This window comes from Macaca mulatta, chromosome 12, assembly GCF_049350105.2.
Source record: "Macaca mulatta isolate MMU2019108-1 chromosome 12, T2T-MMU8v2.0, whole genome shotgun sequence".
NCBI lineage: Eukaryota > Metazoa > Chordata > Mammalia > Primates > Cercopithecidae > Macaca > Macaca mulatta.
The window spans coordinates 23861320-23883992 of NC_133417.1; the positions used below are offsets into that span (position 1 = coordinate 23861320).

The 22673-nt window shown below is 37.7% G+C and overlaps 1 protein-coding gene across 10 annotated transcripts in view; it reads left to right on the top strand.

Annotated features, from left to right (window-relative positions):
- Window positions 1–222: 222 nt before the first annotated feature.
- Window positions 223–22673, top strand: part of SLC35F5 (solute carrier family 35 member F5) — a 79577-nt gene continuing 57126 nt past the window's right edge. For 7 of the 10 annotated variants that reach the window (XR_013401969.1, XR_013401970.1, XR_013401971.1 and 4 more), the window contains exons 1-9: window positions 223–495; window positions 1320–1407; window positions 1559–1700; window positions 5861–6004; window positions 10100–10162; window positions 12633–12714; window positions 13562–13749; window positions 20912–20993; window positions 22096–22183. Coding sequence is in view for 6 of the 10 variants with exons in the window: in XM_015109948.3 (XP_014965434.1) it covers window positions 456–495; window positions 1320–1407; window positions 1559–1700; window positions 5861–6004; window positions 10100–10162; window positions 12633–12714; window positions 13562–13749; window positions 20912–20993; window positions 22096–22183 (917 nt within the window). In the remaining 4 variants the exon portion in view is untranslated. Of the gene's footprint in view, window positions 818–1319; window positions 1408–1558; window positions 1701–5860; window positions 6005–10099; window positions 10163–12632; window positions 12715–13561; window positions 13750–20911; window positions 20994–22095; window positions 22184–22673 lie in introns of all 10 variants that reach the window. The other 3 variants (XR_013401972.1, XM_015109950.3, XM_077956873.1) reach the window with 1 other exon arrangement.

A 22673-nucleotide genomic window follows, 5' to 3' on the forward strand; every position in this document is an offset into this window, starting at 1 on the left:
ACTTCCCTTCTTCCTATCTTCGCTCTTTTTTCGCCTCGCCGCCGTGTATCCTCGTTCGCTGCAGAGCGCCTCGCATTACTTCCCTAGCCTCTGCCACGCCACGCTGGATACGCGCCCACGCGCAGTCCGCCGTCGCGCCTCTATGACGTGTCGCCGCTTTCGGGCGGGGGGGGGGGCGAGGCTGCGCGGAGGGCAAGCCGGGGGCGGGGCCGGGGCCAGAGCAGAACCCCGGGTCTCCGCGGCCATCGCTGACTGAGCTGTCCCTTCCCCTCACCCGCTCCACGCCCTCCTGGGCCGAGTGGAGTTGGGTGGTGTCAGCAGCCTCTCCCTGAGGGGCACCGCGGCTTCAGGAGCTGGGCCTCAAGTGCGGCGCGATGTCAGGCGCCGTGACAGCTCTGTGAGTCCGAGGCCGCGGCCGTGGCGCTGGGCGGCTGCGGGGCCTGGCCGGTCCGCTCATGGTGCCGCCACGACGCCATCGCGGGGCAGGAAGGCCAGGTAGGCAGGCAGGGAAGGGCCCCGACATCACCGGAGCCCAAACCGGGACGGAGTGCCCACCAACAGCACCACCTCCTGCCCTTGGTGGCAGCCGGAGCGCCTTGACCGAAACCGTGACGGTCTCCAGGGGCGGAGGGACGGGAGCTGACAGGGGCGCCCGAGCCCTGCGCCCACCCCTGGCAATTGAGGAAGCCGTGCGTGCGCCCTCGCCTCGGCTCGCCGGGGAGGCGTCACTGCCTTAACTGTCTTCCCCGCTCCAAAACAGGAGGAGGATTCCTTTTCCCAGCTGTTTCTTTTGAAATGACTGGATGTTTTGACAGAGGTGGGTGGAGGAGCGTGGAGAATCCTTTTCTTTTACCACTTGAGGATATTGGAGAGGTGCCTTCAAGATCCACAACAAATCACTTACTCTCGGATAACCAAATTCCACTCCAGGAGATCGGGGACAGAAAAGACACTTTTAGAAACAGTGTCTAGACGCTGTCCCCGGGGATGGATTCCTCTGGGTGGAGAGGTGAATGGAGTTCTGTGTTTGTGAAATTCAGAGAAGCTATTTTCTAGTAGTTAACTATTCTTAAATGTGCCGTCTGTTGTATATTACTCCCCCTCGCTGCCCGCCCGGTATCGCGTATCTCTCTAAGGATAATCTGAAGCGTACAGTGGATACCATGAAAGTACTGAGAAAGGTGGCAAGTATGTTTAACACCTTTTGGTCCTTTTCTTTGATTTGCTTTCAGTTTGAAGGCGAAGAGTAAAAAACGATGTGATGAATCTTACCTTGAGTTACTGACGTTTTCATAGCATAATTTCATGGTTGTTTTTAGGGGTGCTGAGTTCTTCACCTTTCAGACTGAGATCTGCCAAGTTTTCCGGCATTGCTCTTGAGGATCTCAGAGAGGCTCTTAAGACCAGGTAGGTTCCACATGCTTATCCACTATGTAACTTTCACACTGAACATTAGCTAACACATGTCAGATGTTTCTGTTATACTAATTTTCTGATTTTTAATGGTTATTTTTCTAAAATCATCTCTAATGTGATCTGTATTTTCTAAAAAAAACAGACTGCAAATGGTGTGTGTGTTTATCATGAACCGAATGAATTCCCAGAACAGTGGTTTCACTCAGCGCAGGCGAATGGCTCTTGGGATTGTTATTCTGCTGCTTGTTGATGTGATATGGGTTGCTTCCTCCGAACTTACTTCGGTACGTACCTGCGGTCCAGGAATGATGTTACATTACAGCCACGATGTTACTGTTAACCTGTAGTAACTCTAGCCATTACAATCTCCTGCTTTCTCAAAGCAGTATCTTAAATGCTATCGAATTTTTAAAAAATATCGAATGATTGCCACTTGAAGTTAAAACTGAAAGGATGATCTTTTTTATTGTTTCATACAGTTTTCTTGCATCTTTTAGGGAGGGTTACTTAGAGAGACTATGCATATTTTCTTATATTTGAAAGTGTTACTTTTGGCTTTTTTTCTAAATTCAAATTCTTTCTGTGAATATTATTTTCTAGTGAAATAACTATCAGGATGCAAAACAATGTCACCATTTACTAGAAAGTTCAGCGTGCTTTTGGACAAATGAGTAAAAATAATGAGTTTTCATGTGTAGGTCACTGTTATGCCCATGAGTGGTTGCATCCACATTTATGCTTGCTGACTCAAACCTTATTATGAGGTGCTTGGTATACCTCATAATTTTCCTTCAGTTAAGTTGTATCTTTACAATTTCCTTCAGTTAAATTGTATCTTTATTGATGACCTATTGGTAGTAATGTGGCATTTTGAATTTGCAAGCTAGTTTTTCTTTCTACTTGTATACTTTATTCTGCTTGGTTAATGATCCCTATAAAAAGCAACTTTTATTTTCAGAAGTCTGCATTTCAACTTCTATGTTGCAATTTTAAGGCGAATATACAGCAGGAAACTGGCATTTATAAAATGAATTTAACTTTCAAAAGCAGTTTAATACTCAGGTCTTCTCATATTGTAGCTAAGTAAATATTGACATTGGCATTGTATTCTATGAGTATATAAGTTTTTTTTTTTGAGATGGAATCTTGCTCTGTTGCCCAGGCTGGAGTGCAATGGCGCGATCTCGGCTCACTGCAACCTCCGCCTCCTGGGTTCAAGCGATTCTCCTGCCCCAACCCCCTGAATAGCTGGGATTACAGGCGTGCCCCACCATGCCAGGCTAATTTTTGTATTTTTAGTAGAGACGGGGTTTCACCATGTTGGTCAGTCTGGTCTCGAACTCCTGACCTCGTGATCCGCCCGCCTTGGCCTCCCAAAGTGCTGGGATTACAGGTGTGAGCCACCGCACCCGGCCAAGTATATAAGTTTTTATACTTTTCGGAGTTAGTCTCTGGAATCTAATAGGCCATATATTTTTCGTTTTAGAACTCTTCTATAACTTTCTTTTAGATGAACATTTTGTACTTTTACCTCAAAGAAATGTCTTTGATATTGACAGGGAACTAAATCTATCTTTTAAATTTTATTTTCATTTAAAATAAATAGTTTGCTTTTATTTATCAGTTAATACAATTTAGGACCAAATAGCACCTGGTTAAGTTATAATTTAACCATATCTAAGCAAAGTAGAAAAGAAAAAATGTGTTGTTTGTGGTAATCATTTCACAATGTATACATATATCAAAACACCACGTTGTAAAAAGTACATATATTTGGTATTTGTCAGTTGTACTTTAATGAAACTGGAGAAAAAAACTCATCTTTATTGTTTTAAAGTAAAATATTTTAGTAAGAGGATATTTTATAATCTCATTATTCAAGAGTATATGTAATGTCTCTACTTCTTCAACCAGATATGCTCATTAAACTTTGGAGATAGGGCTGGGCGTGGTGGCTCATGACTGTAATCCCAACACTTAGGGAGGATGAGGTGGGTGGATCACCTGAGGTCAGGAGTTTGAGACCAGCCTGGTCAACATGGTAAAACCCAGTCTCTACTAAAAATACAAAACTTAGCTGGGTGTGGTGGTGGGTACCTGTAATCCCCGTTTCTCGGGAGGCTGAGGCAGGAGAATCGCTTGAACCTGGGAGGCAGAGGTTGCAGTGAACCGAGATCATGCCATTGCACTCCAGCTTGGGCAACAAAAGTGAAACTCCTTCTCAAAAAAGAAAAAAGAAAGCAAACTTTGGAGATAAAGTGTGTATTTCAAAAATAAAATCAGTCTTTTTATTATGGATATTTTCTAACGTATACAAAGTAGAATATTATAATGAATCTCCTTGTGTTCATTACTTACCTTTAGCAGTTAACCAAATTTGCCAACCTTATCAACCTCTCCTCAAAACTTTTTTCCTGGAGCATTTTAAAGCATATTTTAAAGCATATGTCACATGTCATTTCAGCCACAATTTCTTTCCTATATACTTGAAACTGAAAAGGACTTTTAATTTTCTTAAACATAATCACTATGCCATTAACATAGTTAACAAAATTAACTGTAATTCCTTAAGATCATCTGACATCCAGTTCATGTTCAGTTTTCTCCAGTCCAGTTTTCTGCAGTGGTGTCAAGGACTTTTTTTTCCCATTAAGTTTGTTAGGATCTAAACAAAGATCACGCGTTGCATTTGTGATATCTTTTAAGTCACTTTATTCCTTAACTGTATCTTCCCTCCTTTTTTTTTTTTTTTTTCATATCATTAATTTGTTGGAGAAACTGGGTCATTTTTCCTATTGGGTGTATCACACATTCTGGATTTAGCTGATTGTTTCCTTGGGGTATCATTTAACTTGTTATTTTTCTCTTTATTTCTTGTAAAGTGGTAGTTAGGTATAAAGTCGATTTAGGTTTAGTTTTCAGGAAAGAATACTTTGGGGTACTGAGTACTTCCTGTAACATTCCAGCATGAGATTAATGACTGCAAGTCTCAATTTAGATGATGCCATTTAAGTACTATAAAGTTCCTCATCACCTTTTAGGTAATAGTTGAATATCCACGTTTAAGTTGTCTAGATAAAGTATTTCATTAGGGGTTGCAAAATGGTGATTTTTTTTTTTTGAGTTATTCCCTCTGTATTTATTAGCTGGAATTCTTTAAGTCTTTTTAATATGGCCTTATTGATTTTTTTTTTTTTTTTTTTGAGATGGAGTTTTGCTCTTGTCACCTAGGCTGGAGTGCAATGGTGCGATCTTGGCTCACTGCAACCTCTGCCTCCCAGGTTCAAGCAATTCTCCTGCCTCAGCCTTCTGAGTAGCTGGGATTATAGGCACCTGCCACCATGCCCAGCTAATTTTTGTATTTTTAGTAGAGACTGGGTTTCACCATGTTGGCCAGGATGGTCTTGAACTCCTGACTTCAAGTGATCCACCCACCTTGGCTTCCCAAAGTGCTGGGATTATAGGTGTGAGCCACTGTGCCTGGCCAGAGCCATTGTTTCTTTTAGTATCAAATGGCGTGAACCACCGTTTACGTCCTAGAGTTGCACTTTCCTCCTGGATTGTCATTTTTTTCTATGCCTTTTTAGTGGCTATAACTAGGTATTTTCTTAGGATATAAAAAATTGTGAGTTTATATTCACGATACACTAAAAACAAACAAACAGAAAACACTAGTCTCCCTTGGGAAACGTCCATAACGTTGAAATTTGTCAGTTTCCTTTTGGTGCTCCCATGGTATCCTGAACCCCTCTCTTGTTACTTGGCACATTATGCTTATTGTCTTCATATATATGTCTCCTCTATTAGATGTTAAGCTCCCCAAGGGCAGGATAACTTCCCTTATTTCTCTCTTTTTTTTCTTTATGAAATAGGGTCTTGCTGTGTTGCCCAGGCTGGAGTGCAGTGCCTTGATCATGGCTCACTGCAGCCTCAACCTTTGTGAACTCAAGGGATCCTCCTGCTTCAGCCTCCTAAGTAGCTGGGACTACAGGCGCATGCCGCCACGCCTGGCTAATTTTTCTATTTTGTTGCAGAGACAGAGTTTTGCCATGTTGCCCAGGCTGGTCTTGAAATTCTGGACTCAAGCACTCCGCCTGTCTTGGTCTCCCCAAGTGCTGGGATTATTGGCGTGAGCCACCACGCCTGGCCCTGTCTTATTTTTCTTTAGCTCCTAGTATAGGCACTGTTTCATAGTAGGTTTCAATGAATGTTAAACCAAACTTATTTTAACAGGTTGTTGCTGCTTTGTTTGGTGATATCCTTTTGTATGCAAGGTAAATACAGTATTCAGAAATGAATCTAAAATATTTTTGTAATCCCTTTGACTTCTTCTTTCCAAGTGAACTTCTGAAGAGTTAAAAATCATGTAGTGACTTTATTTTGGAGACGGGTAATAAGGTTTAAGATCATCTCAAAGTTGTCTGTGTAACTTGTTCCTCTGCAGTATGTTTTTACCCAGTACAACAAACCATTCTTCAGCACCTTTGCAAAAACATCTATGTTTGTTTTGTACCTTTTGGGCTTTATTATTTGGAAGCCATGGAGACAACAGTGTACAAGAGGACTTCGCGGAAAGCATGCTGCTTTTGTAAGTTTTTAATTTTAAGTGTCTGTTGGGAAGGGGGTATATGTATGTTTTTTCAAAGTTTAAAGACGTATTAGTTTCTTTAAGGAGAGTCTTATTTTAAGTTGTTCAGTTAAGCGAGTGAAGATGATATAAGGAAACCTGCTCTCGTCCAGGATTTTAAATGTATTCTTCTAATCAAGTAGTATCAGAATATTTTGTGAGAACTCTTACTCCATGACGTTTTCTGAGTTGTTAAAAATTGTTGAATTAGTCCAAATCAATTAATGTGGCGATGAAGATGAAACTAAGGAATAAGAAGAATGTCAAGAGTCTTTGCAGATTGGATGAGTATCCTCTAATTGTTAGGTGGATTCTGGAAACAAAACAATTCAAAGTTTTATGTATTAAAATGAAAATCTCATATTTCCAGACATATTTTAGATGTTTGGCTAATCAAACTATATTCTTTGATTGAAGTAATATAACATGCTCATTCATAGTGTTGAAAGAAATATGAGTTTATATAATGATATATCTTCTTTATAGAAGTAGAAATTTTGAATTATTGAGAATGAAGAATTATAAAACTGTTTCTTATATTAATCCTTTTAAAAAATTATTATGTTAAAATATATATAATGTGAAATATACCATTTTAACTATTTTTAAATGTATACTAGTGGCATTAAGTGCATTTTCTTTGCTGTACAACCATCAGCTCCAGAATTTTTTATCATCCTAGACAGAAAGTCTGTACACAGACTTAAAAATAACCCCTATTCATTCTTCCCTCCAAACCCTAGTAACCACTATATTATTTTCTGTCTCTATTAATCTTTTTCTTTCATGTGTATTATTTTTTGTGGGTTAAAATAGTATTGTTTGTTTCTTGTCTTATCTAATAAGTACATTCTTTTTAAAATTACTGATTTATTTTTAGAGACAAGGTCTCACTTTGTTGCCCAGGCTGGAGTGCAGTGGTTTAATCATAGTTTGCTATAACCTTGAACTCCTGGGGTCAAGCAATCCACTTGCCTCAGTCTCTCTAGCTGAGTACATAGCCATGCAATACCACACCCCACTCATTTTTGTATTTTTTGTAGAGACAGTGTCTCACTATGTTGCTCAGGCTGGTCTCAAAGTCTGGCCTCAGGCAGTCCACTGTCTTGGCCTCCCAAAGTGCTGGGGTTACAGGCCTGAGCCACCGCACCCTGCAGTCAGGGGCTTTCAATAATTGTATTTTAAAGCTGGGCTTGGTGGCTCATACCTGTAATCCCAGCACATTGGAAGGCCAAGGCAGGCAGATCTCTTGAGCCTCAGGAGTTCAAGACCTGCCTGGGCCATAGTAGCTCATGCCTCTTATCCTAGCACTTTTGGAGGCTGAGGTGGGCGAATCATGAGGTCAGGAGATCGAGACCATCCTGGCCAACATGGTGAAACCCCGTCTCTACTAAAAATACAAAAATTACCTGGGCATGGTGGCATGCTCCTGTAGTCACAGCTACTCAGGAGACTGAGGCAGGAGAATTGCTTGGACTCGTGAGTCAGAGGTTGCAGTGAGCTGAGATCACGCCACTGCACTCCAGCCTGGTGACAGAGCGAAACTCCGTCTCTAAATAAATAAATAAATAAATAAATAAATAAAAAACATTAAATTTTTTTTTTAAATTTAGGTGAAGCCTGCAAATGTATACTCATGTGTACACACAAATTTAACTTACCAAAAATATAAGTACGTATTTCTTTACTTTGCAAAAGTAATACATGTACATTGTAGCAATTATATATACATCATAATATCACATGTAGGGATAAATTGTATGTGTATTAGCATAGGTATATTGTTGAAAATTTAGAAAATACAGAGAAACAAGAAGAAGAAAAGAAATTCTACCATTCAAGGAATAACCACTGATAATATTTTGACATATATCCTACCATTCTTTTCATGTGTGTATTTTTTATTTTTTACAAAAATGGAATTGGGCCTGGTGCGGTGGCTCATGCCTATTATTCCAGCACTTGAGGAAGCTGATGTGGGTGGATCATTTGTGGCCAGGAGTTTGAGACCGGCCTGGCTAACATGGTGAAACTCTGTCTCTACTAAAAATACAAAAAATTAGCCAGTAATGGCAGTGCATTCCTATAATCCCAGCTAGTTGGGAGGCTGAGGCACGAGAATTGCTTGAAGTCGGGAGGTGAAGGTTACAGCGAGCAGAGATTGCGCCACTGTACTCCTGTCTGGGTGACAGAGTGAGACTGTCTCAAAAAAAATAAAATAAAAATGAAAATGGAATTGTTTCTTTTTAAGGTTTATCCATGTTGTAGTGTTTCTGTACTTCATTCATTTTTTGTTGTTGTTGTTGAGACAGAATCTCACACTCTTGCCCAGGCTGGAGTGCAGTGGCGTGATCTCGGCTCACTGCAACCTCTGCCTCCTGGGTTCAAGTGATTCTCATGCCTCAGCCTCCTGAGTAGCTGGGATTACACGCGCCCACCACCATGCCCGGCTAATTTTTGTATTTGTATTAGAGACGGGGTTTCACCATGTTGGTCAGGCTGGTCTTGAACTCCTGACCTCAAGCAATCCACCCACCTCGGCCTCCTAGAGTGCTGGGACTACAGGCGTGAGCCACTGCATCCGGCCAAGTAATGTCATTTTTAAAGCTTTTAATTCTTATTGCTAAATTACCGTCTGTAATGGTTGCATTAATTCTTATCTCTGTTAGCAGTATATAATTAAACCCTTGTTAAACACTCATTAAATCTCATGATTGAACCCTTACCAACATCCCGACATTTGGCAACTTGACAGGTGAACAATGATGATAGCTTGTTTAATGTGCATGTTTTTGGTTACTTTCTCATATATTTTTTGGAAAGTAGAACTCTTGTGTTTGTTGTCTGCGTCTTATTTTTCTACAATGACTCCCTTTTTGTTATTGATCTTTTAGGGTTCTTTTACAGCATGGGGCTCTAGTGTTTGAATCTTATTCTATCACTTGCCAACTTTTGACCTTGTGCAAGTTTTTTAACCTCTTCAGACTTTCAGCAGAGATAATGATAGACTAGCTATGAATATGAAATGGAATCATATAGCATTAGCGCAGTGATTCTCAAAGTGTGGTCCAAACCTTGAAATTCATTCAGGGTTTTTTTCTTTTTTCTTTTTGAGACGGAATCTTGCTCTGTGGCCCAGATTGGAGTGCAGTGTCGTGATCTCGGCTCACTGCAACCTCTGCGTCCTAGTTCAAGCGATTCCCCTGCCTCAGCCTCTTGAGTAGCTGGGATTACAGGCACACGCCACTGTGCCCAGCTAATTTTTGCATTTTTTAGTAGAGATAGGGTTTCACCATGTTGGCCAGGCTGGTCTCAAACTCCTGACCTCAAGTGATCCACCCACCTCAGCCTCCCATAGAGCTGGGATTACAGGTGTGAGCCACCACGCTTGGTCTCATTCAGAGGTTTTTGAGGTCAAAACTAATTTCATCATAATACTGAGATACTGAGATGTTTCTTCCCTTTTTTTTTTTTGAGACGTAGTCTTGCCGCCCAGGCTGGAGTGCAGTGGCACGATCTTGGCCCACTGCAACCTCCACCTTCAGAGTTGAAGTCATTCTCCTGTCTCAGCCTCCTGAGTAGCTGAGATTACAGGCACGTGCCAACACCCTTAGCTAATATTTTTGTATTTTTAGTAGAGACAGGGTTTCACCATGTTGGTCAGGCTGGTCTTGAACTCCTGACCTCAGATGATCCACCAGCCTTGGCCTGTTACTTGCCTTTTTAACTAACCCATCCCTCCTTTCCCTACTTATCTGAAATATTATAGTAGTGTTGTGAAAAGGGCATAAGCTTTTGTTTTAGACTAACTTGGGTTTTAATCCTGACTGTCAGGATTAAAAATCTCTCAGCCTCAAATTTTTCATCCATAAAATGAAGATAATACCTACCTCACAATGGTGAATATGTGGCATTAGCTGCTATTATTGTTAGTAACAGTTATACTCTTGTAGGTTGATTCTGGATTTTTGCTTCTATTTATTTGAGTCATGTCTGACTAGTCCTACAGTGTAATATAAATTGAATTGGATTTTATACCTTGTTATCTGTATTTAGTTTGCAGATGCTGAAGGTTACTTTGCTGCTTGCACAACAGATACAACCATGAACAGTTCTTTGGTAAGTCCTTTTTTTGTCAGGAATGGAGAGGTGGGGTTGAGCCATGGTAGGAAAAACTGAAACAGTTTTGATGTTAGCAAAGCTATGTTACAACATAGATATGGCTCAATATTGGGTGCCCATCATGAGGATTGTAATTTGGTACTTTTTTTCTCCTTAGGGATACCTGGGGCCTAGAGGTAAGCAATTTAGCTGCCTCTGAAGAGAGAGGGGAAGGGGAAACTGGTTCAGGAGTGAAAATAATAAAGGACAATCCTTTGTTACTAACCAACTTTTTTACTTCATGCACGTTATTATTATCATTTAGAAACACATATTTTTGACACTGAGACTATATAGGCAAATTGTTTGTTTGTGTATTCCACAAATTTTTTACAGTGACAAATATGTGTTAAACACTTTTTCTAGGCTCTGAAGATACAGCTTTGTTCTAGTGTGTGAGTGTGTGTGTATTTGCGAGGGGACAGGTAATAAGCAAGTAAAGTAATTGACGTAGTCACTTATTTTAAGCATTTATAATCTAGTTGGAGAGGTAGTATATAAAAATCTGTTTTTTTTAAGATGATCACTCAGGCACCTCTTCTTTTATTTTTTATTTTTAGATTTCTTTTTAGAGACAGGGTCTTGCTCTGTTGCCTGGGATGGAGTACAGTGGCAATGTTATGGCTCATTGTTAACTTTGAACTGCTGGGTTTAAACGATCCCCTTGTCTCAGCCTCCTAAATACAAGCATACTCCACCACTAGCTTTTGATTTTTATTTTTTAGAAACATGGTCGTGCTGTGTTGCTCAGGGTGGCATCTCTGTAAAATGTATTTTTAATGATACTTGTTTTTTTTCCAAACATGGCATTTTATCTGAGAAAAATTGTAATTACTCTAAAATTTAATAGCAATTTGTGAAGCACTGGCTTGGGGACCTTACTCCCAGCACAGTTTTCTTGTTTGCCTCTCTGTTTTTTAGTGTAGGCTACAGTGGCATGCAGAGTAGGTTAATAGGTACTATGAAGAATTTTTTTTTTTCCTGGGATTTTAAGCATCAATAACATAATTTAGTATCATTTGTCTCTATCAGTACAGAAGACAGAGTTGAGATGACAGCCTGCTCTTCTGACTACTCTTATACTAATTCTTGCTATTATCTGTAAGATGGATATGTCAAATTGCTCTAGGCCAGATGCTATAGTGAAAACTTCAGTATAACAAAGAGATTATGTCTATTTCCAAACCTACTGTCCCTTCATTTACTGAATACATACATTTTTTTATTGGTAGAGCTCTACACCAGGAGTTAAAAGAGAAATCAAAGAAATAAAAAAAATTCTGTTAATTTTGAACAATTAGCCTAGTTGGAGATTTGTACCTTAAATATAGATCATCTGAAGAACATTTGTAAAAACAGTTGAGAAATTTATAACTACCTGAAAATATGGACCTTTGGAGCATGGTTAGACAAACCTGGCTTTAATTCTTTTGTCTACTACCTGATTACTTTATATCTCAGCTTTATTCTCTAAAATTATTAATATTATTATTATTGTTTTGAGATGGAGTCTCGCTCTGTCACCCAGGCTGGAGTGCAGTGGCAGAATCTCAGCTCACTGCAGTCTCCGCCTCCTGGTTTCAAGCGATTCTCCTGCCTCCACCTCATGAGTAGCTGGGATTACAGGCACACACCACCACGCTCAGCTAATTTTTGTATTTTAGTAGAGATGGGGTTTCACCATGTTGGCCAGGCTGCTCTCGAACTCCTGACCTCAAGTGATCTGCCCGCCTCAGCCTCCCGAAGTTCTGAGATTACAAGCATGAACCACTGCACCGGCCATATTCTATAAAATTATTGTGAGGACTAATGAGAAATATATGTTTAACTGCTCTAGAGTTGGTACTCAATACATAGTAAGAACTGGTAAGTAGTAGCTATTTTGTGTAAAGGTCTTCAAGAATTTTAGTTACTATAAGAGGAGACAATTTAGTAAATATTAAATACATACTATATACCTGGTTATCAGTTTGTTATCTGCCTTCCCTGTTAGGCTGAATGGTCACTGAGGAAGAGACTGCTTTTATTTCCCCTTATTTCCCCAGGATGTAGAACAGCATCTGACATCGTAGGAGCTCAATAAGCATTTGTTAAATGAATGAAAAGGAATGAGACATAATCTGTTAGCTGAGATAGAATCTGTTAGCTAAGAAAGAGATATGTTTTTATGACATTTAAATATTAGATATCATAATATGCCAATGCTGTTATATTACGTTTCTAAACTGTAAACTGGATTCTTTTCTGTCATTGTACCTGTATGGATCTGTTGAGTTTCCTTTTTTAAGTCTTGAAAATTGCTGTTTAAACTTGGTGGTGAACAACCATGTTTTAGATGGTATTTGTGTTTACGTACCATCCGTTTAAATTTTAACCAGTATATTAGCTCTTATATTTGTTGTTTATTTTTTTTTCTGTTATATTACAGAGTGAACCTCTGTATGTTCCTGTGAAATTCCATGATCTTCCAAGTGAAAAACCTGAGAGCACAAACATTGATACTGAAAAAAGTAAGCAAAACTTAGAAATGGGTAGAAAGTTTAGCTTTATCCAAGCCACTTCAGAACTTAGTGATGATGTGGGTTGACTGAAACACCCAGCAATTCTGCTCCATGTGGTGTCGTCTCAGCCTAAAGTCTTCTAGAAGTTTGACTGGATTGTGAATCTAATATAGTATAATCATTTTTGTATTATTTCAACTGGAAATAATTTCTAAATACCAGAGATCTCTATGGTTTCATCATATATATGTATACACACATATACACACACGCATCACACGCATATACATTTATATATATACTTTTTTAAACAAATAATATCCTCTTAAATATGCCCTCAAAGAGCCTAATAGCAAATTATAAGAATTTTGCTGCTTCTGTGAATTTAGTGAAGAATGCCACCTTTAACATAAGGTGCAGTATTTATCCTTAATTTCCCTTGCAAGGAATGGACCTATAGAGAATTGTTCTGTGTGCTTGCCCAGGAAACGAATTCTCATAAATTGGATATGCATGAGGAAAAATCCAAATAAAGTTTTACTAGAAATACTAAAATAGTAATCAACTAAAATCCTGAAATAGGCAGTTGTGTATATACAGTACACAATTGCAGAAACCTTGTTCGAATATTGGTTTCATTTTAAACCTTTTACAACATTTTTGTAGATGAAAACATTTTTCCTTTTAGCTCTTTTAAGTGAACAAAGTTGTCTCAGGTAATGATATACCTCTGGTTTACTTTGACTGTCTTACTCTGATCATAGATGAACTTATACATTTATCAGTAAATTAAAACTTGTGACTTTTGTTGGAGAAGAATTATTTAAATATTTCGTATTGTGCTTTTCCTTTTAAGCCCCCAAAAAGTCTCGTGTAAGGTTCAGTAATATCATGGAGATTCGACAGCTTCCGTCAAGCCATGCATTGGAAGCAAAGTTGTCTCGAATGTCATATCCTGTGAAAGAACAAGAATCCATACTGAAAACTGTGGGGAAACTTACTGCAACTCAAGTAGCAAAAATTAGCTTTTTTTTTTGCTTTGTGGTAGGTCTTTTTATGATCTGTTTGCATATGATATTTGAAACTTGAATTTTAAGACAGTATATATACCAACAATATAGGATGGAAGTGTGAGACAATTAGGTTGTTTAATCATGACTTTAAACTCTGCTGTTTGAGACCTGTAGGAAGTTAGGGTATCAAAATTAGTAAATGCTTGATATACCTCAAAGAGTTAGCATTCAATAAGTCCTATAACACTTCAGCTATTTATATATATGCACAAACTTTTGAACACGCACAGTTTGGGAAGTTCTTCAGAATTTAGCATTGCCTCATGGTCAAAATTATGAATAGAGTTATTTTCCACTGTAATATATGTATATACAAAGGTTAGTAAATATCCAGATAAGAGTTTACTGTATGCATTGATTTTTTTCAAATAAGTGTTTTGCAGTTTTATATTCATATAAATGAGGTTAAGTATTATTTTGTCAAGTACTCAGTATATTTCTACAGAATTTCTGGTTGTATTATTTATAGTTTCTTACTTTTTAAAGATAGAAACTGAAAAATGTGCTTAAGATTTCACATAGAATAATGATGGAGTAAATAAAGTATTGTTATTTTGGGCTAAGCTGGGATTAGAGACTTGTCTGAGTTAGTGAGAACTCTAACATGTAGAATTTAAAAAATGAATTTCTGTGCTATTTTATGTATACATCATTGGAAGTAGCCTAATCCAAGGTTTTTTAATATGAGCCTTTAAGATTCAAATTTATACCGAGCATCTTAAAACCCTAAATAATGAAATGCTAATGTCAATGTTATTAGCCTGATTATAAAATTTTTTTAATGTCATGATTTTGCCTTTCATACTCAAATAGCCCATTTTTCTCCATTCCCTGGCTCTACTAATAACACTACTCTTTATAGCAGATTTAAAGGTATGTGCAGATAATAGCCTTTTTAAGAATTAATTTTTGAAATTATAATAAAGTATACATAAAATACACCATTTTGATCATTTTTTCTTTTTTTAAACGGAGTTTTGCTCTTGTTGCCCAGGCTGGGGTGCAATGGCGCGATCTCGGCTCACCACAACCTCTGCCTCCTGGGTTCGAGCAATTCTCCTGCCTCACCGCCCCGAGTAGCTGGGATTATAGGCATGCGCCACTACAGCCAGCTAATTTTGTGTTTTTAGTAGAGACGGGGTTTCTCCATGTTGGTCAGGCTGGTCTCAAACTCCCGACCTCAGGTAATGTCCCCTGCCTCAGCCTCCTGAAGTGTTGGGATTACAGGCATAAGCCACCGCTCCCGGCCTTGATCATTTTTAAGTGTACGGTTAGTGGCATAAAGTACATTCACATTGTTGTGCAACCATCACCCCATCCATCCACAGAATTTTTTCATCTTATAAAACTGAAACTATCTGTTAAACAATAACTCTTCTTTCCCACCACCCACAGCCCCTGGCGACCTCTATTCTGTTTCTGTTTCTATGGATTTGACTACTCATAAGTACCTCATGTTGAGCGGAATCATACAGCATTTGTCTTTTTGAGACTGGTTTATTTCATTTAGCATAATGTCCTCCGGGTTCATCCAGGTTGTAACTTGTGTCAGAATTTCCTTTCTTTTGAAGGCAGAATAATATTTCATTGTACAGATATACCATCTTTTGTTTATTCATTATTCTGTCAGTAGATGCTTGGGTCACTTAGACCATAAATTGTCTTTGAAAAATAGCAACTTAAAATACATTGTGAAAGCAGAAAGCTAACAGATAGTTTCAGTTTTATAAGATGAAAAAATCTGGCCAGGCGCGGCGGCTCATGTCTGTAATCCCAGCACTTTAGGAGGCTGAGGTGGGTGAATCACGAGGTGAAGAGATCGAGACCATCCTGGCCAACATGGTGAAACCCCGTCTCTACTAAAAATACAAAAATTAGCTGGGCGTGGTGGTGCACGCCTGTAGTCTCAGCTACTCAGGAGGCTGAGGCAGGAGAATCGCTTGAACCCAGGAGGCAGAGGTTGCAGTGAGCTGAGATTGCGCGACTGCACTCCAGCCTGGGTGACTGAGCGAGACTGTCTCAAAAAAAAAGAGAAAAAAATCCTGTGGATGGATGGGGTGATGGTTGCACAACAATGTGAATGCACTTTATGCCACTAACTGTACACTTAAAAATGATCCAAATGGTATATTTTATGTATATTATAATTTCAAAAAATAATTTTTAAAAATGCTATTATCTGCACATACCTTTAAATCTGCTATAAAGGCTAGTGTTGTTACATAACAATTTACATAATACATTTCTCTCAGAGTTTTAAGTTAGGAAAAAGTTTGCTTTTTCCAAGGAAGGGAGATAGTTCCTTTTAACAGACAATGAGCTATGTAACTCAGGTTTTCCTATTGCCTCCCTGCCTTTTTGCCTACAGATGAGTTGTATGCTCGCCTGAAGTAGCTTTCTTCCTTTAAACTGAAGTTTCTGATATAATCATCACGTTCCACAGCCAGCTCCCACTCCATTACCCATTTAATCTGGCTCTGATCTTTTTACTCATTTTAATTTTCACCATATACAATTGGTCCTTGAACAACATGGGTCTGTATTGCGCAGGTATGCTTACACACAGATTTTCATCTATCTCTGCCACACCTAAAACAGCAAGACCAGTCCCTTCTCTTTCCCAGGCTTCTTATGCAACATGAAAATGACAAGGATGATGACCTTTATATGATGATTCATTTCCACTTAATGAGTAGTAAATATATTCTTTCTTATGATTTTCTTAATAGCATTTCTTTTCTCTAGCTTTCTTTATTATAAGCATATAGTATACACTACATATAACATACAAAATATCTGTTAATCATTACTTATGTTATTGGTAGGGTTTCCAGTCACCAGTAGTCTATCAGTAGCTACATTTTAGGGGAGTCAAAAGTTATAGCAGATTTTTTTTATTGCCTGAGGGTTGGTCCCCCAATCCCCATGTTGTTCAAGGGTCAACTATAGATGCTTTTATTACATATCTCCTTTGAAAACTGGGTAGCATATAATTAATACATTTTAGTCCTGCCTTACACTCATTTAAAACAAGCAGAGACCCCAACTAATAAAATAACATGAATATATGAGACTTTAAACTATTTTTATTACATATGTAATTATCATACTGCAAATTCCAAAGATTTTCTTTTGATTTACCTAGCAGAGTATTATTAATCAAGTTATCACTAAAATAAAGGCATTCCTTTGGGAAGTCAGAGGAATACAGTCCAGACATACAGTTTGTCCTCCAAATCCTTGAGTTCTGCCTCCTTGGATCCAACCAACTTCAGATCAAAAATAGTGAAGGTGAAAAAATAGAAGAACAGCAATACAACAATAAAAATAATAGAGATTAAAAAACAATAGCACAACAACTATTTACGTTGTCTTAGGTACGAGTAATCTAGAGATGATTTAAAGTATATGGGAGGATGTATGTAGATTGTATCCAAATGCTATGCCATTTTATGTAAGGGACTTGAGCATCTTTGGATTTTGATACCTTTGGGGTTGGGGTCCTGGACCCAATCCCCTGCAGATACTGAGAGAAAACTTACCTTTTTAGAAATCTAGCTTAATGGAATGATAAGCTTTAGATAAGGTTAAGAGCAGTGCTGTTCAATAGAAATATAACATGAGCCTCAAATGCAGGCCACAAACATAGTTTTAAATTATCTAGTAGATGCATTTAAAAAAGGAAAAGGAAACAGATGTTATCCATTTCAATATTATATTTGTATTTAACCCACTATATGTAAAAATATTATTTCAACATGTTATTGATGTAAAAATTATTGATGAGATAGTTTACATTCTTTTTTTGTACTAAAATTTTCTAAACCCAGTATGCATTATACTTAAAGCACTTTTCAGTTCAGATCAGCCAATTTCAATTGCTCAGTAGCCATGAGTGGCTAGTGTCTAATGTACTGGACAGTGTAGATTAAAAAGAGTTAATGATTACTGTATTTGCCAATCTTCTTTGAATATCTTTTGTCTTACTAGGTTTTTTTTTTTTTTCTGTAAAATATAATTTAGGTGATACTGGCTTTATCAAGAATATCTCTTACTACATATCCAAAGTAAATGAAATCAGTATCTCATAGAGATGTCTGCACCTCCATGTTTATTTTACAGTATTCATCATAGACAAGATATGGGAATAACCTGAGTGTCTATCGATGGATGAATATATATAGTACATTTTCATGGCTGAACATAATGTAATATTATTCAGCTGTAAAAAGAAGGAAATCCTGCCATTTGCAACAACATGGACAAACCTGGAAGATATTATGCTAAATAAAATAAGCTAGGCATAGAATGTCAAATACTCACAAATATGATCTCACTTATGTATGTAGAATCTAAAATAGAAGCAAAGAGTAGAATGGTGGTTGCCAGAGAGTAGAATGGTAGGGAAATGGGGACGTGTTGGTCAAAGAGTACATAATTTCAATTATAAGATAAATAAGTTTTGGGAACTAATGTGTATGGAGACTTCAGATAACAGTACTATATTCTTGTAATTTGATAAGAGCAGATTCTTCAGTGTGTTCATCACATATACACACAGAAAAATGGTAACTATGGGTGATGATGGATGTGCTAATTAGACTATGGTAATCAGTAGACAATGTTATGTGTATATTAAATCATGTTATATACCTTGAACATACACAATATTTTGTCAAATATTAATGTTTTATGACAATTTATAAATGAATTACTACTAATGAAATTATGAAATGTATTATTTGCTATAATTATTCATAAATCGTTGTCCTCAACTCTGAAATAATGAAGGCAGACGTTGTATGGACAATTTTTATTGGAGGATGGTTGAGATGGGTCTTCTTTTGTGATGAGGGTGCTGTGGAAACAATAGCCAAAGAATGGTGTTTGGTGAGAGGTAGAGAATGGAAAGGCTATTCTGGAAAGAGTTCACAGCTAATGAAGGATTCTTATGACCTTTGAATGCTTCTTATCTAAGTGATCTGTTTTTATTTATTTACCTTGAATTAGCATGGACCAGTGAGGTTGTTTGGAAAATGAGGACAATATTTAAGTATAAAAATAGTAAGAGAAGTGGGTCAAGAAAGCTAATAATCACTCTGTGAGCATTGTCTGTTCATGGAGAAAATCTTTGACAGATAAGATTAAGGGTTGAGTCTTCTTTTCTAGCACTTCATCTGCACGCAGATTGTGGCTTCTCTTGCCATATATGTTTGATATTGCCCATCAGTTGTTACCTCGTTTTATCTAGATAGGCATGTGAAATTATCTAGGAAATCAAAGGATTGCAGATGGAATCAGAACCACGTTGCCATAATTTCATTCTGGCTTTAGCCTTGAGTACAGTATAGACTGAATGGAGACTACTAGGCTGTCAGCCATCTGCTGCCTTCTGATAGTGCTCTACAATCATGTGTCTCTACTGCTTCTTTGCAGTGTGAATACTAGTGTAATACTACTCAGCCATAGGCTCTGAGAGAGTTAGATGTTCCTGTCTTAATAGAGATAAGTCATTTAGTGAGATAGCTCTTCGAGTCAACCAGTGTAAGTAGTAGAGACACCAAAAACAGTTAGTCTAGCTGTTAGTTTACTTTGCTTGACCCAGCAATCCACCTCTTAGTATATGCTTTGGTGACACTCATGTACTTATGTACCAGGTGGCAGGCATGTGCTAGAATTAAGATATTCATAGTCGCATTGTTTCAGATAGTAAAAAGAGTGTTATCCACAAAAAATGGATGAATTATCAGTGAAAATTACTGAACTTTGGACACACACACATCCTGCCAGCCTTCATCAAAAAAAGTATTATTTCCTTTTTTTTTTTTTTTTTTTTTTTGAGACGGAGTCTTGCTCTGTCGCCCAGGCTGGTGTGCGGTGGCACGATCTCGGCTTACTGCAAGCTCCGCCTCCCGGGTTCACACATTCTCCTGCCTCAGCCTCCTGAGTAGCTGGGACTACAGGCGCCCACCACCACGCCCGGCTAATTTTTTCTATTTTTAGTAGAGACGGGGTTTCACCGTTGTTAGCCAGGATGGTCTCGACCTCCTGACCTCGTGATCCGCCCGTCTTGGCCTCCCAAAGTGCTGGGATTACAGGCGTGAGCCACCGCGCCCGGCCAAAAGTATTATTTCTTATTCTCCATCCTAACCTAGATAAGTGGAAGAAAAGAAAGAATTTTTGTGAAAAAGTCCTGATAGCTGGAAAGCTTCCTTCACTGTATCCAAAGTTATGAGAACTCTTTGTGTCTCCAAACTGAGATTCAGAAAAACAATCACAATTAACCAGTAAATTAACAATTTTCATAGGACATGTCTAAATTTCCAAAGTGAATATAGCCTTTTATTTTTCAATCCAGCTAGCTAGCTAAGACCATCCATATCCACGCACATCATCTGGTTTAATAGATTTCTCGTTATGCTGTATTCATCTGTACATATTCTAATGTTGGAGAATTTTCCCAAATTTAAATATGATTTAGATAAACTTCACAGAGTGTCAGCAGTACTTAGATAAAGCAATTTTTTTTTTTTTTTTTTTCTGAGACAAGGTCTCTCTGTCACCTAGGCTGAAGTGCAGTGAGGCAGTCATGCCTCACTGCAGCCTCAACTTCCCAGGCTCAAGTAATCCTCCCACCTCAGCCTCCCGTGTAGCTGGGATTACAGGTGTGCACTACCACGCCTGGCTTATTTTTGTATCTTTTTTTGTAGAAATGGGGTTTCACTGTGTTGCCCAGGCTGGTCTTTCTGGGCTCAAGCAATCCACCCACCTTAGCCTCCCAAAATGCTAGGATTACAGGCATGAGCCACTATGCCCAGCCTAGATAAAGCAAATTTTTAAATTGATTTGATACTTGATTTTACTCTCATTAAAAAAAAGAAAAGAAAAACCTGAATGCTAATTGTTAACCAACTATTGTTAAATTTTAAGGGAAACTGGGTAGCGGGGTCTTAGGTCTGATTATAAATGTTTGTCTTTTTTGGGAGCCTGTGATTTTTTCAATACAAAGCAGCTTTTAAAACATCTTGTGAGAACAGTGTTTAGGAGGAGAACAAAAGAGGGAATTCTGAATTGTAATGACAGATGTAAACATGTCTTTCATTAGGGTTCACTTTGGTTTTCTTTTCCTTTAGTGGTTTTTGGCAAATTTGTCATATCAAGAAGCACTTTCAGACACACAAGTTGCTATAGTTAATATTTTATCTTCAACTTCTGGTAAGAAATTTGTCTTTAAAACTCTGCATTATAAATCAGTGTATATATTTCTGGTGTATATGTGTGTACATATACAGCATTTTTATCTCGTTATAGCTTCTTATATTAGTTCTAATATACATTAGTCTATTATAACTGCCTTTTAATCTGTATATAGTCAGGTGCCGCATATGATGTTTCAGTCTACAACAGACTGTATATACAATGGTGGTCCTATAAGATTATAATACTATATATTTTACTGTACCTTTTCTATGTTTAAATATGTTTGGATACACAAATACTTACCGCTGTGTTACAATTGCCTAGAGTATTCAATACAGTAACATGCTATACAATTTGGTAGCCTATAAGCAATAGGCTATAGCATATCGCATAGCTGTGTAGTAGGCTATACCATTTAGGTTTGTGTAAGTGTGCTCTATGATGGTGGCACAAGGATGACATTGCCGAACGACACACATTTTCTCTGTATTTATCCCTGTTGTTAAGCATGACTGTAGTTTCATGCCTTAGCCTGTGCTATTTATGTTCCTTCAAATAATTTACAATTTTTTAAATATAACAATATATTACAGTTTTATAGGCTGGCCTTTTGTATTGTAGTTGCCTTTCCCTTCATACATACTTTTCCGAGATCTTTTTCTAGACCCTTTGGCTAAAATGTAATTGCTTATTTCAGAACTATAATTTGCCCTATGATAGGTGTTTTATTTTTAAGATTGAATCACTTTTCAAATCTGGAAGACAAAAGTATTTTTGAAACTATAAAAATAACTTCAGGACACAAGCTTGATTATGATGAAGTCAACATGTTACTCTGAATAAGATTTAAGTTTCCTATTAGTTTAAAATAAATAGGACTGTACTTGATCTGTACTGTTGAAATAAACATGGTTTAGTTTGGAGGCTATTTTATGCATGAACTTTAAACATTTCAGTCTAGTCATTACTTAACTGCAGTTATTTTCTTAGTTAAGAGTGACAAAAATAATTTGAAAGTTAGGTATATAATTTGCTTATTTAAACAATGAAGTTGTTAGTAAAAATGTTGACAGTATTTAAACTCATGTACCATTTTTAAATTCTTTTCTCCTGATAGGACTTTTTACCTTAATCCTTGCTGCAGTATTTCCAAGTAACAGTGGAGATAGATTTACCCTTTCTAAACTATTAGCTGTAATTTTAAGGTAAGAATATACTGTGATAGCTAGTTTACTCTGCTTAAAAATACAATGTCACAATTTCTGGTAGTGGCACCAGGGTAGTTTATATTGTAAGAGCAAAGAAAGATGTGGATAAAAGAAGGCTTTAAATGGACATGATGCTACTTAGCCCTGTCACATCCAAATTTTATTGAAACACAGCTACTCTCATCTATTTGCAAATTGTCTATGGCCATTTTAGCACTACAGAGGCAGAGTTGAATTGCAACAATGTGGCCCACAAGCCTAAAATATTTACTATCTGTACCTTTAAAAAAAAGTGTTACTTAGAAATTTTTTGTGTAAGTGTATGTTCTTAAGAATTATGTATTAAACATTGTTTAATACTTTGCTTTGAATTGGCATTTTACTAAGAGATTCAATTTCTGAGGATATAAAAAGAATTTTACATAGCAACAATCTGGAAGGAAATCTAAGCAAAGAAATCTCATTTCATCAATTGAGAGACAAGAGT